This window comes from Protopterus annectens, chromosome 6.part0, assembly GCF_019279795.1.
Source record: "Protopterus annectens isolate FY-2018-M chromosome 6.part0, PAN1.0, whole genome shotgun sequence".
Classification (NCBI taxonomy): domain Eukaryota; kingdom Metazoa; phylum Chordata; order Ceratodontiformes; family Protopteridae; genus Protopterus; species Protopterus annectens.
In genome coordinates, this window is record NC_056737.1 from 1841023005 (window position 1) to 1841047467 (window position 24463).

The following is a 24463-nucleotide window of genomic DNA, read 5'->3' on the forward strand; positions in this document are numbered from 1 at the left end:
GATTGAATTTCTCTCAATGGACTGTGATGCTTAGAGACTCCGCTAGTGAGAGTGTGTAAAGGAGGGCCATGGTCAGGAGAAGCTTGGTGCGGGTGGAAAGGAGCCAATTGTCTAAATATGGAAACACCTGGAATCCTTGAAGTCTCTGATGAGCTGTCACCACTGCTAGTCATTTCGTGAACACACTGGGGGCCGTCGAGAGACTGAATGGCAGGGCTCTGAACTGGTAATGATTGGCTCCTAGCTGGAAGCAAAGGAGATTCCTGCAGTGTTTGTCCATTTTGATGTGGTAATATGCATCCTGGAGGTCTATCGAGCACATCCAAACATCCTCCTGTACAAAAAGGGAGAATGGATTGAATAGTGACCATATGGAATTTGGTTTGAACCACTGACTTGTTTAGATGGCTGAGATCCAGAATGGGTCTCTAGTCCCCGGTCTTTTTTGGCACCAAAAATGAATCTTGAGTAAAAAACGGATCCGCACTGGTCTGGGGGGACAGGTTGGATGACTCTTTTTGATGCAGCTTTCTGATCTCTGAAGCCACTTCTTCCTTTTCACTGGGTGGAACATCAGGAAGGTGCTTTGTAGGTTTTGGACGTGATGTTAGAGGGATGTAATAGCCTCTGGAGATTATTCTCTGCATCCACCGATCATTTGTAATAGAGTGCCAGGCAGTTTGGAGCAGAGGAAAATGAGCCCCAACTGCTTCCAGAGTAACCCAATTGGGCAACGCTTCAGGAAAGTTGGTAAGACCGTCCAGAGAAAGTATCCCTGGAGTCTTGATTTTGGGGACCCCCTCTGCCCCTAAAGGGGAGTCTTCCACTACTGGAACCCCCTCTACCTCTAAGGAAATCCTCATCACGTGCGTTGCGGAAAGGACCTTGAGATTTTTTGCGCCATATTTTCCCACTCCTCTGGTTCCTGGAAAAAGAATGTTGGGGCTTGGAAAAACGTAGGCCAGTGGCAGACAAGGTCTTTCTGTTCTGCTCGCACCTGGCCAGTGTGTCCTTCACTTTAGAACCAAACAAGGAAGATGGTTCAATAGGGGCATTCAAAAAAGGAGGACTTGAAGGAGTCCACGAGGTCACAGATGCGCATCCAGGCATGACGCCTCATGACTATGCCTGCACCCGCAGCTCCAGCTGCCCCTTCGGTTGCATTGGAGAGCAACCTCATGGATGAGTTGAAAATAGACTCAAGGGTGGCAAGTTGAGAGGCAACCTTGTGTCATGCCCCGTCAGAAACTTGACCCGTGAGGGCTCCAGAAAGTTCGGAAATCAGATCTCTTTGGAGTCTCGTGAAATGTGCCATGTTGTTCAGGGACCTGACTGGAAAGGTCACTGAATCAAAAACTCGCATCCCTAGTCTGTCCACAGCCCGAGACTCTCTGTTGGCGGGTGAACAGTAGGACTTTCTTCCGCAAGATCCTTTTTAGTGGCCGCCACCACCATAGCATGTACTGGCAAGCGTCTAGACCAGTGGGGGTGTTCCTCTGGTGGGGAAAGAATCTTATTTGTTCTCCGGGGAATGGCCTCAATAGAATCAGGATTCTTCCATGCACACTGCACGATGAGCTGGAATAACTCGTCGGCAGGTGGGGTCACCCAAGAAATAGAAGGCCGAGAGTGGAAAGCCTGCAGAAAGACAGACTCCTCCGAGGAAGGGTTAGAGGGCTTCCAGCCACCTCTCTGTTTCAATATTTCCAGGATGTCTCCAAAGGAGACATCGTCAGGGGGTGATTGTGTTCCTCTTACACGCCTTCTTCCGTGGAGGTTCTTCAGTGGGGATGTCTGAGGAAGACTTAGAAGGAAGAGAACCATGAACGGGGGTTTTCTGCGGCTTCTGCTCTCAGTGTCCTGGGGAGGTGGCCCGTGGTAGCTGTAGCTCAGAGGGAGCAGGGAGAAGTTCCAACATAGGAGGATCGTTTTCAGAAGCAAGCACCCTCTCCATCACCTGGAAAGCAGGCCCACCCAAAGAGGAATGGGAGCCCGAAACCGAGTAGTACAATCTCGGAACCGGGGTCACACCCCGCTCCGTCAGACCCGCTTCCGGGGATGGAGCCTCAAGCAAGATCAGGGCAGACGGTGTCCCCGGATCCGAGGACGGAACCGATAAAAAACATGGAACTGTGTTCAGAACCGAGGGTTCCTTCCCCCAACCATGAGAATGAGGAAGGGACGGTTCCGATGGAACTAAAACCCAAACGGGTGGCCTTGAAGCCTCAGTGAGGGTCACTGTTGACACCAAGGAATGGGTTTCTACCAAGGACGTCAGAGCAATGGGCTTCGGAACCGATGGATCCGAAGGAGGAGTATAAGTTGGAGTCCTAGGAGCAACAGACCCAAACCCCGAAGTGGAATGAGTCTTAGGAACGTTTGTTATCCCTCTGGCTGTCAACAGCTGGTCCAGCAGGCACATCACATCGAATTCAGAAAGACTCCTGGTGGACCTTGTGGACACTTCTGAAGTGGAGTCAGGCCGGACCAGAAAGGGGCTATACGTCTGGCCTAAGAACGGGTCCAATGAAGCGGGGTACCGGGTCCGTGGTGTTTGAGTTATCTGCACCATAGTCTCTAACCTGGGGACAGGTAATAGAAGAATCAGCGGAGTTGAGAAGGGACTCAGCGCCAAGGAGGCACTTGGAGTCAAGGTTATTATCGGTTCCAAAGGGATTGTCAGAACCACCTTCGGTGCGGTAAGAGGTGAAGTCAGTGCTGAAACTATCCAAAAAAGTAGGTCAGAGCTGTAGTTCTCACTGTAGAAAGGACTGGTGCTGTAGAGGTCAGTGCCGAAGGTGGCGCCGACGTCGAAGTTTCTGTAATATCTATGACACTGGATAAAAAAACAACTGGTGCAGAGCTCGGAACACAAGCAATAGTCATAATTGGAGCCAATGAAGCGCTTCTGTGCTCCATTGAAGATTTGTGGGCCTTGTGTTTATAGGACTTGCCCTTATCACCAGCTGGTGAAGAGGGATCTGAATGAGGACTTTTTTCTCCTTCACTGAAGGGGTTGAGGCCTGTGACACAGAAAGGGTCTCTGAGAAAGGTGAAACTAACAGGCCTTTCAAAATCAGCTTATTTTTCCTCTCGTTCAGCGTCCTCTGACTAAAACTTACGCAAATCTGGCAAGGAGGTTTCACAGAGAGGTGAGAAACCCCCAGGCAATACACACAATCATCGTGCGAGTCACTGTTAGGGAGTCTGTCATTGCAGGAAGTACAATGTTTAAACCCTGAAGTCCCTTTTTTTTCAGACATATCCATACACACGAAGAAACAAACAAACTACTGACTAAAGGAAGTGAGAAAAGAGAAGAAGAAGAAGAAGAAGATACCAACGATGGTACCAAACGATACCACAAGGGTAAGAGAGGGCGTACCAACGATGGTATAAGAAATACCCAACAGGTAGAGCTAAATAGATAAGAGAGGGCAGAAAATGAGTTAGCTTAGGAAAAAAATTCAAAAAAATTGTAAATATTTATAAAATATGACACTTAACTGGAGAGCTTGATGAAACGCTGCTATATGGCTGCGGGGCAAATGAGATCTGAGGTAACTGGGAGAAGGGCATTGTGGGTAGCAGCTTAGCTCGAGAGTTTTTGGAGTACGCGAGCTTGGTATTAGGCCGACTCGGTTCCGAGGGCTCGGAACAGAACCCATCAGTGATGAATGAGAAGAAGATTAACAACTTCAGATCAAAGGCTATAGCTATAAACTATGTATCCACACATGACTTGGTTCAGCAATACCCATATTTATGGCAATATGATAAAATGAAGTATTTAGTGTGAGTTAAAAAGGATTCTGTTATGGCAGCTAAGGATATGTCGGAAGATACTAAACAAAAGTTAAAAAACTGAGAAATCAAAAACTCAAGTTTATGGATATAGATAGCAAGATACAAGCAGTGAAAATGTTTGTAGCCCCTTTAGTTTTGTATACAGGTCAGGCATGTTTTTATCAACCAAAGGAGAGGTTGTGGGCAGTAATTAAATAAGAGTTGAAGGATTTTATCTCGGAGAGGAAAAGGGCAAGGATCAAGTGGGATAAGCTGATCCTTCTAACAGAACAAGGTGGTTTGGGATTACAAGATTTGAAAGGATATTTTAGAGCTACACAGTTAACACAAGCAGAAAGCTATAATTCAAAGTGGAAAGGGGTGATGAAGCAGGGGGGATATTCAAGAAATAAGGAGACAGTGGGTTTTTGGACACAGATACTTAAGGAGAATAACAGCCATACAGAATATTGTATTAATAAAGTAGTAGAAAGTATTCTAAGAACTAAGCCAACTTGGGAATGGAGTAATGAGATTCTGCTGATAGGGATGACTGCAATTAGGGATACAAAGAATAGGCAACAGGGGTCTGGAATTTACTGGAGAGACAAAGGAACCAAGGTATTGGGAACACATAACCATACAGGTAAAGGTAACAGAATGAGAAGAGGCTAAGAAGACATTTCAACTGTAGGCTAGAGACTGCCTTCCCTATCAGGGATAGATATCAGAGTATAAACAAAAAGAATGGGATTAGAAATCCTAAGTGAAAGACCTACTAGGAGTTTTTAGCTGAATCTAGAACAGAAGCTGGGAGTTTTTAGCTGAATCTAGTACAGAAGCTGGGAGTTTTTAGCTGAATCTAGAACAGAAGCTGTTGTTAAAAAGGGATAATTAGTATAGCATATAAAAAATTACATGATAACTATAGCAATTTATCAGAGGATGTTAAAAAAGATTGGGATGAAAAGCTGGATAAGCAATTCACAAGGAAACAATGGGAGGATATATGTTTGGCTCCAAAATATGCAATAAAGTCTAGAACAGTTTTTCCGAAACTGGGGTCCGTACGATAAACTCAAGGAATCTGAGAGCTCACTTGCACCCACCTGGCTTTTGGCCATCCTCCATGACCCGACCCTGTAAATGGAGAAAGAAAAGTTGTGCCGCTCATCCACAATTTATTTAAAAAAAAAAAAACCTTCCCTGTTTGCAGCTGAGCAGTGGCTAAGCAGCTGCTTGCCCTTTTAGAGGAGAAGAAGGAACAACTTCCATGTTTGCGGCTGTCGGTGAGCAGCTGTTCACTTGACCTGTGTTTTCTGCCAGCAGTTAGAACTTGGAGGGAAATTTAAACAACTGTTCTGTTCCCTCCAAGTAAGACAGGTCCCATATTTATGTTGGTGCCTGTATGGGTATGGGTCTGCTCTCTCCCTTTTGCCAGCAAATAGAAATTAATGCTGAGCTGATGATTGATCCAGATGATCTTGTTGACAGAACTTGAAGATATATATGTATTTTTTTTAATCAAGGCTTTAATAAGAAGCGGTGCCTGAGTGCAGCTGTCAGTTGACCAGATATTCACAGTGTGCCAGATTTTTGCCTTATTTGGCCTGTTTCGCATAAAATGGGGTTTCTCTGGCAAATCATTGAGGACTGAGGAAAATAATGGCATACTTTTCAGCTTTAGATTTTATACATTTCAGAAAATTCGTATTAATTCAAAACTTGTTGTTTTATCAATTTTCTAAGTTTATAAGAGCAATATTTAAAATGTATCCCTTAGCTTTGGCCCTTTGTTCCCCACATTATGACAGGGTTTGTCCATATTTCTTGCGCTGAAGAAGTTGAGAGGTAGTGTGTGTGTGTGTGTGTGTGTGTGTGTGTGTGCGTGTGTAAGAGGTGGCAGGTAGGTAGATGTGTGTGTGTGTGTATGTGCATGTGTGTAAGAGGGAGGGAAGCAGGCATGTAGGTATGTGTGTGTGTGTGTGTGTGTGTGTGTGTGTGTGTGTGTGTGTGTGTGTGTGTGTGCAAGAGGGAGGGAGGGAGGCAGGCATGTAGGTGTGTGTGTGTGTCAGAGGGAGGGAGGCAGGCATATAGGGGTGTGTGTGTATGTGTGTAAGAGGAAGGCAGGCAGGTAGGTAGCGGAGTGTGTGCCTGTAAGAGGGAGGGAGACAGGTAAGTGTGTGTAAGAGGGAGGGGGACAGGTAGGTGTATGTAAGAGGGAGGGAGACAGGTAGGTGTATATGTGTGTAAGAGGGAGGGAGGCAGGAAGATGAATGTGTGTATGTATGTAAGAGGGAAGATGCAGGAAGGTGTGTGTGTGTGTGTGTGTGTGTGTGTGTGTGTGTGTGTGTGTGTGTGTGTGTGTGTGTGTGTGTGTGTGTGTGTGTGTGTGTGTGTGTGTGTGTGTGTGTGTGTGTGTGTGTGTAAGAGAGAGGCAGGTGTATGTGTGTAAGAGGGAAAGAGGTGTGTGTAAGAGGTATCCAGCATATGCTTCAGCTGTCCAGGTTTTCGCAGAATGTCCATATTTTTGCCTCATATTTTCAGTCTGTTTGTAATAAAATTGTGTTTTTCTGGAAAATCCCTGGCAAATCATTGATGACTGAAGTCAGGAAATAATGGCAGAAATTTGAGCATCAGACTTCATAGCATTCAGAAAATTTGTACTAATGCAAAACTTGTTGTTCTATTAACTTTCTAAGTTTACAAGAACAACTATTAAAATGTGCCCTAAGTTTTGGCTCTCTGTCCCCTCATTATGGCAGGTGCATTTTTCAAAAAATTTAGTTTCAAGTGCATTTTCAAGGAATTGTACACTTCAAGAGAAGAGAAGTTTACTGCTGCTCATGCTAAGTCTGTTTACAATGTGCAACAGCTTTGTTTAGCTAGTTAGCAAATAGTATCACTATTGTGGTGCAGCCTTTTAAAGCTGTGTTAGTAGCACAACAGGCAGCATGCTTGCATTTTAATACAGAAGGCTGTGGGTTCTACTACCACAGCATATTGATGGATTGTTGATACTGTTCTGAATACGTCCTCTTTTGGATGAGATGCCTAGTAACTATGAACCTGTTTTCAGTTTGCCATCCATGCAATATTACCAGCTTACCATTTTTTAAGTAGACAATTTATTCTTCAAGGCAACAGGCACTGAATTTGTAGATGAAACACTGAAATAAAGTTGTTTGCTAGCAGCAACCTTTTCATTAGTTACAGATCTCTTTAAGGTGGAATTATTCAGATGACTTACTTCTGCAGAGATTGTGCATATTGACTGATATTGGTGGATTGTAATGACAGAAGTTTGAGTGGCCCTTTATGGTTGAAATGTTCTCAACTGGGCAGTTTTGTCATTATTGGTTCATATCTTTTTTCACTGCTTACTGGAAAAATGTGCAGAACTATACATTTAAAACATGTACTACCAAGTGGTGCTGTATTATACAAGGGATATAATTTAATTATTGTGTATTAAAATTTAATTATACAATCAGGAAGGTGAATCAAAGAACTTTTGCATGCTCCTAAAAATGTTTGCAAGGGACCTATGCTTTGAAAACAGCCCAAAGGTAAACTTAATCCGCAACTGGCCAGATGCATTTTCTTTGAATGTGGGTTTCAATGCTGTTTCAGTGAATGTGAGTTTCAAAGGCAGAGAAGTTGTAATGTTAAGTCTGTTTTCATTGAGACTATTTTGCTTTGTTTACATTTAACAAATGTCTGTTTAGCTTTAGCAAATGTCCATCAGTGTTTGTGCTATAAAATTTGAAATACAAGTTTTAAATTAACTCCAAACATCTGTAATCATTGTAGAAGTAAAGCAGAAAACAGTATGCACACTGAGAATTTTGAACAGTGTTTATGGCAACTGGGGACAATTAGCCAAGTAATGGGACACTGAAATGAATGTGTGGTGGTGGGGGGGCTGATTGGGGGGGGTTGGGGGGTTGATCCAAATGTAACGTATGTGTACTGCCGCCGATAGGGGTCTGTCAACATTTTTTCCTTTGCAAAAGGGGTCCTCCAGCTTGTAAAGTTTTGGAACCACTGGTCTACAAGATTTAGGATTTTTTGCTTGGAAGTGTTTGCACAGGTATTTGTATTCCTCAAGCAGACTACAAGCATTTTTTCCTCAGGTAAACAGCAAATGGAGGTTATGGGAGAAGAAAGAGCTAACTAGAAACACTTATTTTAGGACTGTAATGTGTTGGCATATTTTAAAAATTCCCTCCAGAGTACTCTGTCATAAACATAGGCTGATCCAATGAGTGTAACTAAGAAAATGTTTTTTGAGCTGGGATACAGGATCTGAATTGCCTAGGCAGAGTAAAAGGCCTTGTTAAGTTTATTTTTGATGGCTGCCAAAAAAGCAGCTAGTAGAAAATGGAAATCAAAGTCTAAACCAACCGTATTTGAAGTAGTGAATATTGTAACAAGAGATAAATGTACTAGAAGTGGGATCTTTAGAAAAGGGTAAGAGCAAATCACATAGAAAAATTGGAAATTGCAGGAAAAATACATGCAATATAATGTTTTGGAGGAGGAGTAAGGCTTAAGGGAAGACAGGAATTGAGCAATTCACATAATGCTGGAGTGATGATAATTGTATAAAAGAATGTATGTGGTATATTATGTTTGTAACTGTGAACATGTTTACATAATTTGTTTTCTTGTGTATGTTTGCATATATCTTAAGAGATAACTCAATAAATGCATTAAAAAATGTAGTCAAAGTCTTTGAAAAACAAGAAGCATTCCCAGAAGAAATACTTATTTACCCAATCGCAACAGGACCAGATCAACACATGCAGCTGACAGACCGAATCAATAGATGTTTTTTCTCTTCTCGGCTGGCAGCAAGAAAGTTCTGATGAACTTTGCGTCCATATGTCTTTACTTACCAACATGCTCGCTCATGCCCGAGTCATAAGGCAGACGTATGTCATGTGAGGTATGCACTGAGGCTTTAGTATACTGGTCAGGAGTACGGTATCCTTAGCAGGATACTTCCCATATGCAAGAAATACTGCAACAGTTATCAAATAAAGAACTTCTGTACATACACTTAGAAATTGTCTTCAGAAAGCAGAAATTCCAAATGTAAAAAAAAACTACCAGAGTCCATAAAATTTTTAAAATCAGCAACAACACACACCAAACCACTTCCATTACCAATGTTCAAAATCAACAAAAGCTAAATGTTTACTCTATTAGGGAAAACAATAAGCTGCCCAAAGAGGAAGAACACTATAAGCTTTGTAAATTGATATAACTACTAAGTAGTCAAGAAGTAAATAAAAGAACCTGATCACAATCTCTATGTAGTACAAGGAGTGCCACAATTGCGCTCTAAAGTTGAGAAAATGACAACTTTGTTATGCACATTTCTGAACTTCTGAGATAAGAAAGGTTCTGAACACAATCTTGTTAAGCAGCTATTGAGCACTATTGAGCTCCAGTCTCACACTCCAGCATAGCAGCATCCAGAGCAGGCACCAAAGAACAGCATCAAGAAACAAAAACTGCTTTAGATTATGTTATCACTTGACTGTCATACAAAAACGTCTGTCAGAGTGAAGTTTCTAAAAGCTTTTAAAGCCAATGACACTGAGCTTATAACTGTTGTCTTATGGCAGGACTGTGCTTTAGGGCTTTTAAAGTTGTGAAACACATTGCATTCCTACACTTTTCTGTGTAACTAGCAGTACATCAGAGCAGCTAAAACTGCACGTACTGAAAAAAATTATGATCTTGTCCCTCAATGATCATGTCCAAGTTTTTTATGTGTTATTGACAATGACATCAGTGTTCATTTTTGAGCTTAACTTCATTCTGTTCAACAGTTGAATTTTTTGGTCATGATCAGAGGCCCAGTCACAAACCTCTATATTTCAAGCAATCTCACATTTTTTCCTTGGTTTACTGCCTCTAGATAACCAAAAGGTGTACTTCAGAACTCTGAAACATTATCCTCTTAAGGGCAATAAATACAGCTCCAGTTTTGAAAACTTATTTTCTTCTTCTACTACCTAATCAGTGTACTCTCAAGAGAAAATAAAGTGTACTGAATTACTGCTTAGCAATAGAAATCAGACAAAAACCTACACTGAAGTAGTGAAGACAGCACTGACTGAAGCTGATGCATGACCTAAGCACCTACGAATCTTAACAGAGTAAATGCAGACAGTAGTACACTAGAAAGCGGCTACTCCTTTTTATTTTTTAGTCTGGCCACTGGTACATTTTGAATGGATGGAAGTAGAATGGATTCAGGTAAAAGCCAAATGTAACATGCCAAAAAAAAATAAAAAAATAAAATAAAAAAAAGGAAAGATACACTGTTAGGAATATCACATACATTCCTACAAAAGTATAGCTGAAACAGATATGGTAAAAATAAAATATTTACTTACCATGCTATCTATTTCTGCAGGACTTAATGCTCGTGTCACCTCAGCATACTCTTCGGGAGACATAGGTAGAAGGTTTTCTGGTGCCTGTAGTCTTGACGGGTGACTAGCAATGGGAGAAGTAAGGACTGAATGTTAAAAGTGTTTTGAGCAGAGTGCCTGTTGCAATTCTGATGACCATATCTATGATTTTCATAACAACAGCAATGAAAGTGTGAATGTAGTCGCAATGTCTCAGCATATTGTTCCTACTTCAAGGTACAGTGATCTCAGAGTTAACGTGTGAGCAGCAGGGGTGTGAGAGGTATAGTCCTTCATATCAGGGTGGGGTGGTTTGGGGGGGTGAAACACCCCGCAAAAATGCTTTAAATGTATAACAGTGAGGTTTGAAATTCACCATTACTTCTTTGAATTGCAGCTTATTTTCCCAAGTCTTAGGACTCAGGATTGTCGGATTGTCTCCTACAGTTCTGAAAAGCAGCCTATGAAGTTTACTTGTACTATGTATCACTTTATTAGTTTGAACACAAACTACACCTTAACCCTTTACACATGTCAGAGAACTGTTGTTCAGCATACATACAAACCAACTTTCGAAAGCATTCAAAGATCAAAATATTTCATTATTGCATTATTTAATTAAAAAGATTTCATCTGGCAATATCAACTGAGCTACAGCACTTTGCCTCTAGAAGTGTTATAGGAAAAGGACAATTATAAGGTAAGTAACAAGTAACTGAAGAGGAGACTGCAAATGATGCAATCAGTGCATTTACATGAAAAGACACCTGCAGTTGGGGCACGATAAAATGTATAAGTAACTGATTGTGGAGAGTACAACAAAGAGGAAAAAAATAATCTGAACAACCACCTTCAGGAACTAAATGACAGGTACAGATTAGGTAAAACAAATGAGGAAACCATATGTGAATCAGCAGTGTGAAAGCAGACCAAAATACATAAACTTTGGTCAAAGAAATGAAAAGCAGCAAAGGTTTGCAAAGAAATGGAAACAAAGCCCATGCTGAAGATGGGGACAAAACAGGGAGGAAAAAACAACAAAGAAAAACAGTCAAGCCAACTTATATTTGCAAAGACATCTCTAAGAAGGCATACAAGATGAAATGTGTGCTGGCAGAGCAAAACAAAAACATTTAGCTCAAAAGAAGACCAGCCTAGTTAGACAGAATTGGAGGATATTATCATAAATCACTACTCCAAAATCAAAGACAGACATTCGCTGTTATAAAAACAAGTGGTAACTCAAGAAAAGTCAGATGCTGTGCAGTACTGAAGCTATGTCGGACAGGACATAGGTTCAAAAAAAATGGAAACATTAAGAAAACCCCCTGGTCTTGTTCTAAATTAGGAACAGACCCCTACAACCCATTTTAGGAATGCAATCTATACCCGCCCCAAAGTGTTTTTACCTTTTTCTATTTTTGTATATTATGGTGTATTTTCTTTTTCTATTTTTGTATATTATGGTGTATTTTCATTAGTATCCGCGGTGGTGCAGCGGTAGCATTTTTGCCTCACAGCAAGAGGTTCTCCCGTTCGATTCTCGGCTGGAGTGCGGGGAGTGCCTTCTGTGTGGAGTCTGCATGTCCTCCCCGCGGTAGAGTGGCGTTCCGAAAGACATGCGTGAAATGGTGTGCCTTCGTTGAAGGCTGGGTGTCGAACTGGCAACTCAGCACCGTAAAAATCTACTGCCAATCATTAGCGGACCGGAATTCCGCTGTTGCGACCCCTAACCGGGAAAAGCCGAAAGACAAACAACAACATGGTGTATTTTCATTGCATTGTGTTTTAAGTGTATTCTGTTTTCTAATGCATATTTAAATTAGGAAACAGACCAGAGCTTTCTCTCTTTTGTGCGTCAAACAGAAATTAGAATATGTCACTTTAAGTTAATTACCTCTGAACTGAGGGAAGAACTAAGAACTAAACATTCAACTGATGGGGTAAAATAAAACATTTCAAAGCTTAAATGGAAAAGCTCACTTAGATTATGCCATAGAGTGCTGTGAGGGAAAGGTTCATTTGTTTTTCTAACATTGCTTTCTTATAATTTGTATTGCTTTACTGCCTTCTTCTATTTTGCATATTATGGTGCATTTTCATTATTTTATTTATTTATTTTATTTATTTTACATTTGTTAACCGGGAAAGTCCGACTGGATACATATCCATTTTCAGTGGAGGCCTGGGGAGAAAAGCTCCATGTTTAAAACAAAATTTTGTCACACTTAAAATGCAGGTAACAGAGATATTCAGAAAATTAACAAAAATCAAAGATAAATTCAAATTAGGTTACACAACAAAGACAAAGTTCAAATTAAGGTTACATTTAGATAGGAGAAAGACAAAAACATTATTGGAGATGGAATAAATATACAGGGAAAACAAACAGTATGAGAAGTGTGCATATAAGAAAGAGGATTTTCATTTAGAAAGAAAGTATGAAAGAATAAGAGAAGGTAGGGTTAGGTAAGAAGCAGATTAGATAGCATTGGCTGAATAGTAGGTTATATTCAAGATATTGGAAATTAGAGACGTATAAAGAATTAAAAAATATCTAGAATGAGGGTGTGGGAAGAAAATAAGAGTACTCACATTTGAGAGCTAAGTTTGGTTTAATAGTTTGTATATTTTGGGTTAGTCTAGGTTTAGATATGTGCATGACTATTGTTTTGTCTTACCTCAGTCTGATTATTGTATGGGTTAGTCAGGGTTTAGATATGTGCATGACTATTTTTTGTTTTAACTCTATCTGATAATTGTATGGGTTAGTCAGGGTTTAGACATGGACATAGCCAGTCATTGTGCATGTGTGTCTTTAGAGATATTTTGAATTGAGGCAAAGAGCATTTAGTGGTTAGTTCAGCAGGAAGGGAGTTCCATTTTTTTTCCAGCAGAGTTGGAGAATAAGGAATCTCTGGCTGAGTTGTTGGCTTTGGACGTTTGTACTAGCATTCTGCTGGATGAGCGGAGGGATGCTAGGTTGCTATAGAGGGTAATAATATTAGACAGACTAGGGGTACTGGTAGGTTGATAGAGGATTTTATGAATATCACGAGTTGGTTATAGTTTATTTGATTGGGTAGTTCTAGCCAGCCTAATTTGTGAAGATTATGACAGTGGTGGGTTCTGTATGCTGAGCCTGTGGAAAATCTTGCTATATTGTTATAGCAGATAGTGATTTTGTTGAGGTTTGATTTAGATAGATTAGTGAGGATGGGTGATGCATAGAGAAGGGATGACAGAAGATGTGTGCGAGCTATGGTTGTTCTGACAGTTGGGGTTAGAAATTTCTTAATCCTATACATGGAGCCTATTTTTTTGTTTACTGTTTTTATGGTTTTGTCTATATGGGCATCATAGTTTAGATTGTTATCAATGACTATACTTAGCAGTTTAGTGCATGGTTCAGGAGAGATTATGGTGCCATTTTTAGAAGAGACTTTAAATATTGGTGGTGTTAGCCTATGGGTGGGGGAAAAGTAGTAGTTTGGTTTTGTTTGGGTTCAATAAGAGATGGCGATTATTAAGCCAGTTCTCTACTTTGTTGAAGGTGGTTTGGGATAGGGATTGTAATTCTGTGGGAGTTGCTGCAGAGCACATTAGCGTAGAGTCATCTGCGTATTGTATAGAAGTTGCGTGTGGGATAACTTTGGGCAGGTCATTGATGAATATAGAGAAAAAGGAGGGGACCCAGAATAGAACCTTGGGGTACTCCAAGGGTGACAGGTAAAAGGGGGGATAGATGATCTTTCCACAGGACAGCTTGTTGTCTACCATGCAGGTAAGAGTGGAACCAGTTGACTTCTGGGTTATCTATGGACAGAGATTTGAGAGAGTCTAAGAGCAGGTTGTGATTTACAATATCTAATGCTTTTAACAAATCAGGCAAGAGGGCAGAGGAAAGCAGGTTTTGATTACGGTTGTGATTTATTGTGTGAGAGAAGGAGAGAAGGGTAGAGGCTGTACTGTGGGCTGGTCTGTGTTTTAATTGTATTCTGTTTTCTAATAAATATTTAAACTAGGAAACAGACCAGAGCCTCTCTCCCACCCTGGTGCTGCTGTGTTTTTAAACTCAACTGTCTCTCTCTAGTTGCCTACCCCTTATGTTAATTTGATCACATATTTCCTTTCCTCTCCTCTTTCATTGACTATTGTCAGCAAGCATAAAAATTATCATTTTGTGAAGTCACTTCCCCCTTCAGCTATTTAAATTTATTGGCCATCCCACTATATTCCACAGAGCTAGAATACTAACTGCCTACTCTAACAATCTATCTTGCTCTTTTAAAATGAGCGTCTACCTCCTTAGAGTGCTAAAATTAGAAGTTATGTACCTACCATAACGTTCCATGTTAGTTGAAATAAACTTTCTACTAAGGAAAGGGGAACAACTACTAAAAGGCTGTAAAAGAAAGAAGACGAGAGAAGACAACTAACATGGAACGTTATGGGTACATAACTTCTAAATGTTTGGATGGGACCCGCCCCCCCACCTCTATCCGAGAACTGTGGAACCAAAGCTTGCCCCTATCCTGGAAGACCAAATAGGGGGGACGAACAGATAGGGGCATGAAGTTCTGACTCTTTCTAGCCGAGGTAATGGCGACAGAAAAGAGTGTTCCAAGAGATCATGGGAAGCCTGGCTAAGGAAAGAAGTGGGAGCAAGCAAGCGTGAGGTTGTGAGAAAGGAACGGATATGTGCAGTTGATGACGTGGGAAGCCTGGCTATGAAAGAAGTGAGCAACCAAGCTGTGAGGGGTTGAGGGAAGGACAGGGACAGGTGCAGTTGACGACTGGGTCAGAAGATCTCCCCACCCGATCAGGAGGCATCCGGCGACCGTGGCTACGGGGCCGGGGAACAAATGGTCTGCCTGATGGACTAGGAGAGGAGATCCAGCCAGAGGAAGGAGGTGATGGCAGAGAAGCCATGAGGCCAAACACTTCAAAAACCATTCTGGCTTGCTTTTTTTGCTAAGGATGATATGCTTTGAACGTGGTTTTGGAGATCTTTCCTCTCCTTTTAGTGTTTGGTTTGCTGAATATAGTGAGTGTCTTTGTTTGTGCCTATAAAGGCGATATTGGCAGGGCGATAGGATTCAAAGACTGCCATACATTTGGTGAACACTCTGGGGCTGTAGTGAGACCAAGGGCAGGGCTCCTGATTGAAAATGGGCTGGTCCCAGCCCGGCGGAGGAAATCCTGAAGGTCTATAGAGCACATCCAGTTGTCTTTGGCCAGAAGGGCAAAATCGATTGACGGGACCAAAAGAAACCTTGTAGATTTTCGGACTCTATTTGATCTTTTGGTACCCTGGATAGCTTTTTTTTCCTTGAAGAGACACTTCATAATCTCTTGCAATTTTTCCCTCGGACCGTGGTACCGAAGGAAGAAAACCTTGAGGAAGGGCTTTTGTAACCCTCGGATATATCGACTGTACCCATTTTGTCTTTGAAAAGGAAAGCCAGGCCCCTCTCTACACAGCGACAATCTGCCCGACTGGGTGGGCAGTCGGCAACACCAGGGGATGCTGGAAGGGCTTGTCAGAGAGAGGCTCTCTGGAGCCCTGATTCTCTGGACCCCAGTCTTGCCCGCTTTGCTCACACTGGTCCACGCGGTCCCCTTCACCTGAGGGCCAAAACAAAGTTGTTGACCCATGAAAGGGAGAGTGAGAAGGGCGCCTAAAAAAGGGTGCAGGTGCACCACATCCACCATCGGCTGCATAAGAAAAGCCGCATGGAGGAGTTGGTTATAGAGTTAGGATTCCCAGCTGAGAGGCAATCTTTTCCTTCTGCTGCTGGATGTCCCTTTGAAGTCTGGTGAAGTGACATAAATAATTCAGCGAGCACTTAAGCAAAAGGTCGCTGAAACATCTGCTTCGATTCATCCTCGGAGGGGTTAATGGAGGCCAGTTCCTCTTGTTTAAGGAACTCAAGGATGTCTAGAAAGGAGACATCCTCAGAGAGATCTTGGGACCCCTCCCCTCCGACTCATCAATCATCATCGAGTTGACTCAGGGAGTGACCTCTTTTGGGCGGAGCCATCGGAGCAAAAGAGCGAGGAGACAAAGCTTATTCCTTCCTGCAGGGGACTCTCTGGCTAAAAGAGATGACATATAGCAGGAGTCCTGCTGGTGTAGGGTGAGACACAACACACACACCTGAGGGAAATCCTGACAGGAACTGTGAGGGGGAAAGAGAAGGGCAGGCCAAAAAAAAAACTAAAAGTGAACTAGGAGAAAAAAAGGTATGGAGCTTAGGAGCTGGTAAAGGATGACCCCATTAGCAAAGCTGCAAATGAGACATGGGATATGGGGCTGCCTCGAGTGCTGGTAAAAGTGACTCTCTTAGCAGCAAGAATGAAGGCGAGATTGACAACTTAACATCTTGAGATACCCCTCTTTCATATAAATGTTTAGTGCAAACTGCAGTTCTTAGGATATTAATGCATTTTTTCCTGTCTTACTTTTAAAATCTGCAAAATCTGTTTCAAGACCACCAAGCATTGAAGAGCTCACATTCTGCTTCTCAGTAATCATCTTGGGATTTGTGTTTTTGTTTTGCTCCCGGTGAGAGAAGGAGCATAGGAACATTATTTCCTGAAGACTGCTGATCACCAGAAAGCCTGATAACTGCTTCATATGTGGCAGCAAGGAATGTGTGCTTCTCTTTTGCTCCTGGTGAGAGAAAGAGCAGAGGGCATTGATTCCTGACTGTCTCTAAGCAGGCAGTGAATGTGTGGGACATTTGTGACTAGTCTGGTTGCTATTCAAGCAATCCACTACGAAAAAGCTACAACAACCCTACAAACCCCTGCATCATCAGGGACAAGAGTGCTTCAGCAAAGAGCCTGTGGCCTGCTTCTCATATGGGATTCATGCTATTGTATCGTTTCTGGTGAGAGAAGAAGCAAAGGGGCATTATATCCCTGCAGTGTGAAACTGTGGTGAGACAAGCACTAGCAGTAGCCAGGTAGTAGCTAATTATGTGAATCCCCACTATTTATCATTCTTGACAATGCTAAGTCTTTTTTTCTTTTCAGTAAGTACTTCTTGATTAGCTACTATATAACCTAACTTCAGAATATATCCTTAAATACATCACCCATACATCAGAGTTTCCCCTCAAGTGTTTGGCAATGCCCTGTATATATACACAAGCACCTTGAGTTGACATTTTTCCTGTAAAAGTACATTTGAAATCTCACCAATACCTAGTTGCACACAGGTCAACTAGTTAGCAGTGACAAGCATCGTTCCCTGAACTACAAACCAGATACGCCTGACTTGACTTTATACTCTCTCCATCTAACCAATAAAAGAGGGCCTGTTGCCATGGATATGAACTTTCCCACTACTTCCACTACTAGCTTGGTGGGTATGGGCATCATGAGGCAATGCAGAAATTGCTTCATGTTTACTGACAACCAGTTAATTCTTAAATGAGGCAATGCAGAAATTGCTTCATGTTTGCTGACAACCAGTTAATTCTTAAACTGATAAGGCATATCACTGGAGGCAAAGATCTCACACAAAAGCTCTATTAATGTCCATTTGATTGTCATTAGTACACATGCTGCACCCATCAAACACACAGTATGAAGCAGAAACATAGACCCACATATGCTGAAGCATTTAAATGTAAACTTCCTAAACCCCAAATACCTCCTAGATAAAGTACACAAAACAAATTCCCTCAGCATCCCTGAATGCACTTTTTCAAAACATCATCCACATCAACACAGACAGCCACATCTCATGGAGCCTCTAATTCTGAGCTCATAAGGCAAGCCACCACAATTCAAAATTCTGGTAATTCGACACTCCATTATGAGACACACACCGATGTTCCTCTCACCAGGCCGAGTAAGGAGAGGGTCATGGTCAGTTGCTTATTAGGGGCCAGGATCTACCACATTATGCAAAAACTCAGGTCAATGGACCACAAGTACCAGTACGGCGCAGTGATACTTCATGTGGGAGTAAATGACCTACTATGTACCTCCCAAGACCATATGACAGCAGACATCATGGAGCTCTTGGAATATATGACCCAGGCTGGTAACAGCCTAGCACTGAGCAGCATTCTACCTTCTCCAAGGATGATGCCACAATATGAACAAAAGATGACTGACTTTAATAACTGGCTTAGTTTCTGGTGTCATTCTAAAGGGGTGCAATATTTGTCAGCAAGGAAGAAGATGGTCAAGACACCACGCTGCTTTGCCAGGGGATGGCCTCTTCTAGGTTTTCGAATATTAGCTAAAACATTGTCCCCCTCTATAATGCCTTTTTTTTAAGCAATGCCAAATTGAAAATACTTCCAATGTAGCAAATCAAAACCAAGAACTTCTAAAGATATTTCTGCTCAATGCTAGGAGTCTAAACAAGAAACTACACTCTCTACAAACTTTCCTCACCCTACAGATTAGTGATATCTGTGCAGTCACTGAGACATGTTTTAAAGCCGTGGAGAGCACCATGGAAGTGCAAGGCTATAATGCTTTCCACATTTAGAAAAGCTAATTTACAGGCAGAGAATAAAGGTGGAGGAGTCTTGATTTATATCAAATATAAATATACCTCACCGCTTGTAAAACAGGATGATGCACTTGAGCTTCCACATGTTCAAATCACTATAGACAAAATCCCATACCACTTCCTTCAAGCTACAGGTCTCCCTCTATAACCCAGGAAATCCACAACATATATTTAAGCTTACTGGAAAGGGTTCCCATTATATAATCGAAGACACAATCCTTCAAATGCATTCTGATCGAACTTGAAAGCTTGAAACAGCAAAATAGCGAAACAGCATATAAATGATTTCTTTCCCTGGGAAATAAATTACTTGGCCGCCTTCATTACTTTGCCATTTTCGCCACTGTAGTGCGATCTCGGAGTTGGTATATTTAAGTAGTGGGGTGGGGGGGGGCAAAGCCCCCCACTTTATGTAATGTTTTGAAGTTTTTATTTTTATTTTTTTTGTGGAACAGTGATTTTTTTCCCTGGGAAAAAAATCGCTATTCCGAGTGTTGGGGATTGTAAGCTTTCGCTTACATGGGGTTGATAAATCAGCATTCGCTTTTTTAAGCATTTGCTGATTTAATATAGACCCAATGGAAACACCATCCAACCAAATACCAAATTCATGGCCAACTTTAACTACCCTACTACTAACTGGGAATCATATACAACACCAAACCTGCAGGCACAGAGGTTTTCTGGATTTTGTAAACACAAACTCCCTGGACCAGATTGTCAATATACTAACCAGGAGTGCAAACATACTGGATCTGGTCTTCACTAATATGGAAGTGCGCTGCACACCCTCCTAGTGTAATGTCCTGTCTGGTAAGGTTACACTACAAAATGGTTTCCTTTGAAGTAAAAATAAAAAACTCAGAACCCCAGCTAACCCTGGAATATTCAGGAACCACTCTATGGCTAACTTCCTACTGTTAAGTAATAATCTGGTAAAACTTTTAGCCTTCCTACACCCTGAGAACACTGCCTACATGGAACTGTTCACAGAAACTCTGGAATCACTGTTTAACTGTAGCCTCTAAACAGGCTTTGTGCCTCACAAATGAAGACTAGCAACAGTCATCCCTCTGCACAAATGTGGGCCATTCTACAGACCCTGGAAACTACAGACCCATAAGTCTCATTTGTCTCATATGCAAATCCATGGAAAAGATTATCACAAAAATAGTCAATAATGACATGGGAAACGACTTCCGAAATGGCTGCCCACTGATTAAGAGCTTAACTTTGGCTCTTCCACTGTGAAAACAGAAACTGAGGAACTGCAGCCAGAGATATTGTCAAACTGAGTAAAATTCAGTTACTGTCTACAAAGTTCACTGGTAAGAGCATGAAAGAAAATCAACTAGAAAAGGTGAAGAGAAAACACTGACTGGGAAGAATCAGCAGCAAGCAGTTCATGCTCCAGCTTTAGTGCAAGACACGGCTTCCAGTAATTTAGCGGAAAAAATAAGTCAAATGTTCTCAAAGCCAATTAAAATAAACAAAACATTGAAGGAGTGCATCAACTCAAATAATAAAAGGCTGGAAAAATGGCAGAAGCTTTAAAAAGATTTTCAGACGAGTGATAAAAATAAAAATCAGAGGTCAAAATGAAGAAAAGGCTGGCTGAGTAGGAGACTGCTTAAGAACAGATGTTTCAAAAAAATGTTAAGAGTTGAAGGACAGAGCACATATGGAAAATCTGAGATTTTCTGCTGTGCCAGACAAACTAAAGGAACAGACTGTATTCATTTTATGAAGACACAAGTAAGCAACTGGACTGGCATCCCACAGCAGTGCCTAGTAATTGAAAGGGTACACTGTGTCTGTGCTACAAATATGGTCATGAGAAAGCAGCCAGGACCTTTATTAGTAAAAATGCAAACTTACCAACAGAAAGACTTGATCCTGACCAAACTGTGGCAAAAGGGCAAAGTATAAAAAGTTGGAGACAGTATAATGTTTGTGGAAAATGATTATTCACTGTACATCAGGCAGAAGAGAGACAACATTTATACCATTAATCAGGGAATGTCGAGAGGCAGGTGTGCGACTCAAGTTGCTGCATCCAGCTGTCTTCAGAATATTTCACCTGGAAGATCAAAGTAATTTTTTATGGAGAAAAGGCTGAGTAAATGCAAAAGTCTGTCCAACAAAAAATGAGCCATCAAGTAGAAGGGGACTGCTTCTCATTCTTCTGATAATAAGGCACACTGAGAAACTTTGCCAGTGAAACCTTTTCCACTGTTCCAAAGGAAAATGCTTGAGAGATGGAGAAAAGCATAGGAGCTGACCAGAATTGTTGGCAGCACCGTGCAATTGAACTGGAATATGGAGTTGAGAGACAGCGATGAACAGGAATAGGACCAGCAACATGGAAATTAGTGAATAAATGTTTGACTGCAAAGCATCAATCATATTTGTGAAATATAGTATATATAAGAATAAATTTAAAGAGTCGACTTTTGCTGACTTTGTTAAACCTGTGACGAACTGAAAGGCATTTGCCTCACTTCATTAATGTTTAGAAGGACAGGAGGAAGGGAAAAGGTAACTGCAAGTAAAAACTTTCTTTTTTTAACAGTATTTCTATGAACTTTTTGCAATATAAATTGCTTATTTTATTGTAAAGTAATTTTACTATTCTTGTACGTGATAAAGTTATTAAAGAAAAACAGATGCCTTTTTCACAGGCAAGTACTAGGATAACTGCCCTTGCAAGCCATTTTAAGCCTATCCACTTTCCCTTTTTGTGCTCAAAATAACCTATCCCATTTGGTTATAGATTGGCCTTATCCATCTCATGGTTGATAATTATGTATTACCCCTAATGAGAATAACTGGGATCACACCATAGATAATTTGAGGGGACCCATGCATGGGATAAAGCTTTTAGGAGCAGCATCTGTCCATTAGTAATATAGGGGGCAGTCCTGGGGTAAATTTTCTAAGTTGTGCTTGAAAATGGACAGGGATAGACTTTGTTTATGTGGATGAGGAGTCTGTTCCATAGCAGGGGTATGATCTGCGAAAAACACCTGTCCCTCCAAACCATTCTATTGATGTTGTAGAAGAGGGTTAGATACCTAGACTGGAGATTTTATGGCTTTTTCTTCCTCTTCCTTTCCTTCTTTTTTGGTATTATTAAATGTGTGCAAAATAAGAAAAGATAGACAAAAGCATGTTTAAGTAAATAGGCCATAACCTTTGGTTCTTGAAGTGAGGGATGTGGTGTAAAAGCACACCGATCATAAGATCATAATATATGTAGAGCAGATATGCTTTTCGCTTACTTTTGCACAGGGAAATTTCTGGATTAAGACTCTTGGCTTAATCTAATAACAAATTTTAAGTGTAAACAAGTAAATATCAGAACACTGAATATAATGAAAAGTTTTCCTTTAGCAACACATGTTTCAGCTTGTCTTTCAGGCTGCAACAAAGGAATACAGTTTTCTTTTTTTCTAACTTTTACATGGAAGCAAGCTGATAACAGGGCAATAACAGATAGAACACTGGTAACTTCAAGGCTAAAAGTTAATGATTTCTAAAAGTACGCAAGCAGTTCTCACATATGGGGAAGGGAAAATAAAGATAAAAAATAGCAGACGCCAATTACTGCACATAGAAGCACAGGCAATAGCATGCACCTTAGCACGGATAACCTCAATTTCAAATTAACTAGGGCCTGTGTTAGTAGCTATTTGGCACAAATGGTCCTATGGGGGCAGGGTTAAACTTCTTAATTGAAGATATATAAAGTTATGTATGTTTATATTAATAGGTTCTGGGGTGTGTCACTGATGATAAGAAACTGTTTAAAGGATTAGCCTGCCAAACATTATATGGTGTATGTATCACAAAATCTGGAATCAGACATTTAAAACGTCATATATAATAGGTAGGAATAATGAATTCTTAGCAAAATGGTGGCATTTCACATATTATCTTGGAATGTGAATGATGTCATAGGCACTGACAAAAAGGAAAGAATACTTAATCATACTAAGAAATGCAGAATCCAAACAGTGATGCTTCAGGAGGTACATTTGAAAAGAATTGAGAATATGAATTTGGTAAATAAAGGATTTCATGATGGTTATTCTGCAGAATATCAGGGACAATAGGAAAGAGAAGTACTTATATTAATTACTAGAGGAGCTCCAATAGTGATAGGAAAGGAAAAAATATAATAATGGCAGATTTGTAGCAGTAAAGGGCTAATGGCAAGGAATGAGGATTACACTGACATGAATTTATATTCCACCTAAAACTGCTATTTGGGAGTGTAAAAATTTTGGAAGAAATAATCAGCTTTCAGCAGGGAATATTACGTTATATGTGGGGAATGGAATTTGATTTGTAACAAAGGATGTAATGGGGGGGGGGCTAGAAGAGAAAATATAACAAAAGAAGGAAGATTTCTGAATATATTTATGAAAATATTTGGATGAAAGAGATGACTTCAATAGCAGGAGCTCAGAGAGAATTTACATATTGTTCCCTAAGGTACAATAACTGGGCTAGACTTGATAGAAGTTATATTTCACAGGAACATATCAGTTTAATTAAGAACTATGATGCACATTCAATAACTATTTCAGATCATGTGTCAATAATTGTGAAGATAAAAATGCTAGGTAATAAAGTAAAGATGAGTCACTGGCGCTACCCCATCTACTTGTTAAAAGAGAAAAATTTAAATAATGTGTAGTGGAATTTATCCGGGAATTACTATGGGAAAATAGAAAGTACTCCAGAGGTTATAGGTAGTAAGTGGGATTAAATGAAAGTGGAGTTTAAAAACAGGGTAGAAATGAAAGAAAAATAAATCTAATTAAGTAGTAAAAAAGAAGTATTTAGAGGGGTTGACAAAGGTTTAAGTATTACAAAATAAGGGGAATCTCACACAACAAGAGGTAGTGCACCCGGAGAGTGCTAAACAGAAAATAGAGTATCTGGATAATATGCAGGTGTTTAGAAAGACTGCTGTTAAGCAACTACTTTTTTGATAACTCCAGAGCACAGCTTAGGCTACAGAAAGCAGAAAGGGTTGTCGCCAAACTTAGGGAGTCTATAACAAGAAAAATTACCAGAGATCCTGTAGAATTATCAGAAATATTTCGGAAATTTTATGAAAATTTTAATAAAGCACAGAAATGGGGAAATCAAGAAAAAGCACAGATGAAAATATTTATGGAAGACTTAAATATGCAAAGGTTATACGTAGATAAGGCTCAACAACTAACAGTTAAGATAGTCAAGGATATGAGATAAAAATGGTGATGTATAACCAATCTACTGGACATTTTCCAGGAATAGATGGTACTCTGGTGGAAGTTTGGAAGTTAGGAGGGAAGAAAGTGATAGAGATCTGTAAGGTTTTGTTTAACAAAATTTTAAAAGGAGGGAGGCACAACCATCCCGGAAAAAAGCTATGCTGACTATAACCCTTAAAGATAGTAAAGACCCATCTGATCCAGCTTCATACAGACCCATTTCAATTCTAAACCATGATTATAAACTGTTTATGTCTATAATGGCTAAAAGAATGGCAAAGATGATGCCTAAATTGATAGATATGGACCAGTGTGGGTTTGTGAAGGGAAGGCAAAACATTTGACAAGTTAACAGAACAATGATGCTGTACAGGGAAGCAGAATGTAAGAAAATACCGCTGTTATTGAAGGGCCTTGATACAGAAAAAGCTGGGATTTTA

At 40.6% G+C, this 24463-nt stretch overlaps 1 protein-coding gene across 3 annotated transcripts in view; it reads right to left on the bottom strand.

The window, feature by feature from the left end:
• The window catches only part of STAT1 (signal transducer and activator of transcription 1), a 1683855-nt gene that overhangs the window by 95031 nt on the left and 1564361 nt on the right, over positions 1-24463 (bottom strand). For all 3 annotated transcript variants that reach the window (XM_044075195.1, XM_044075193.1, XM_044075194.1), the window contains one exon: positions 10200-10302. In XM_044075195.1, coding sequence (XP_043931130.1) covers positions 10200-10302 — 103 coding nt within the window. The remainder of the gene's footprint in view (positions 1-10199; positions 10303-24463) is intronic.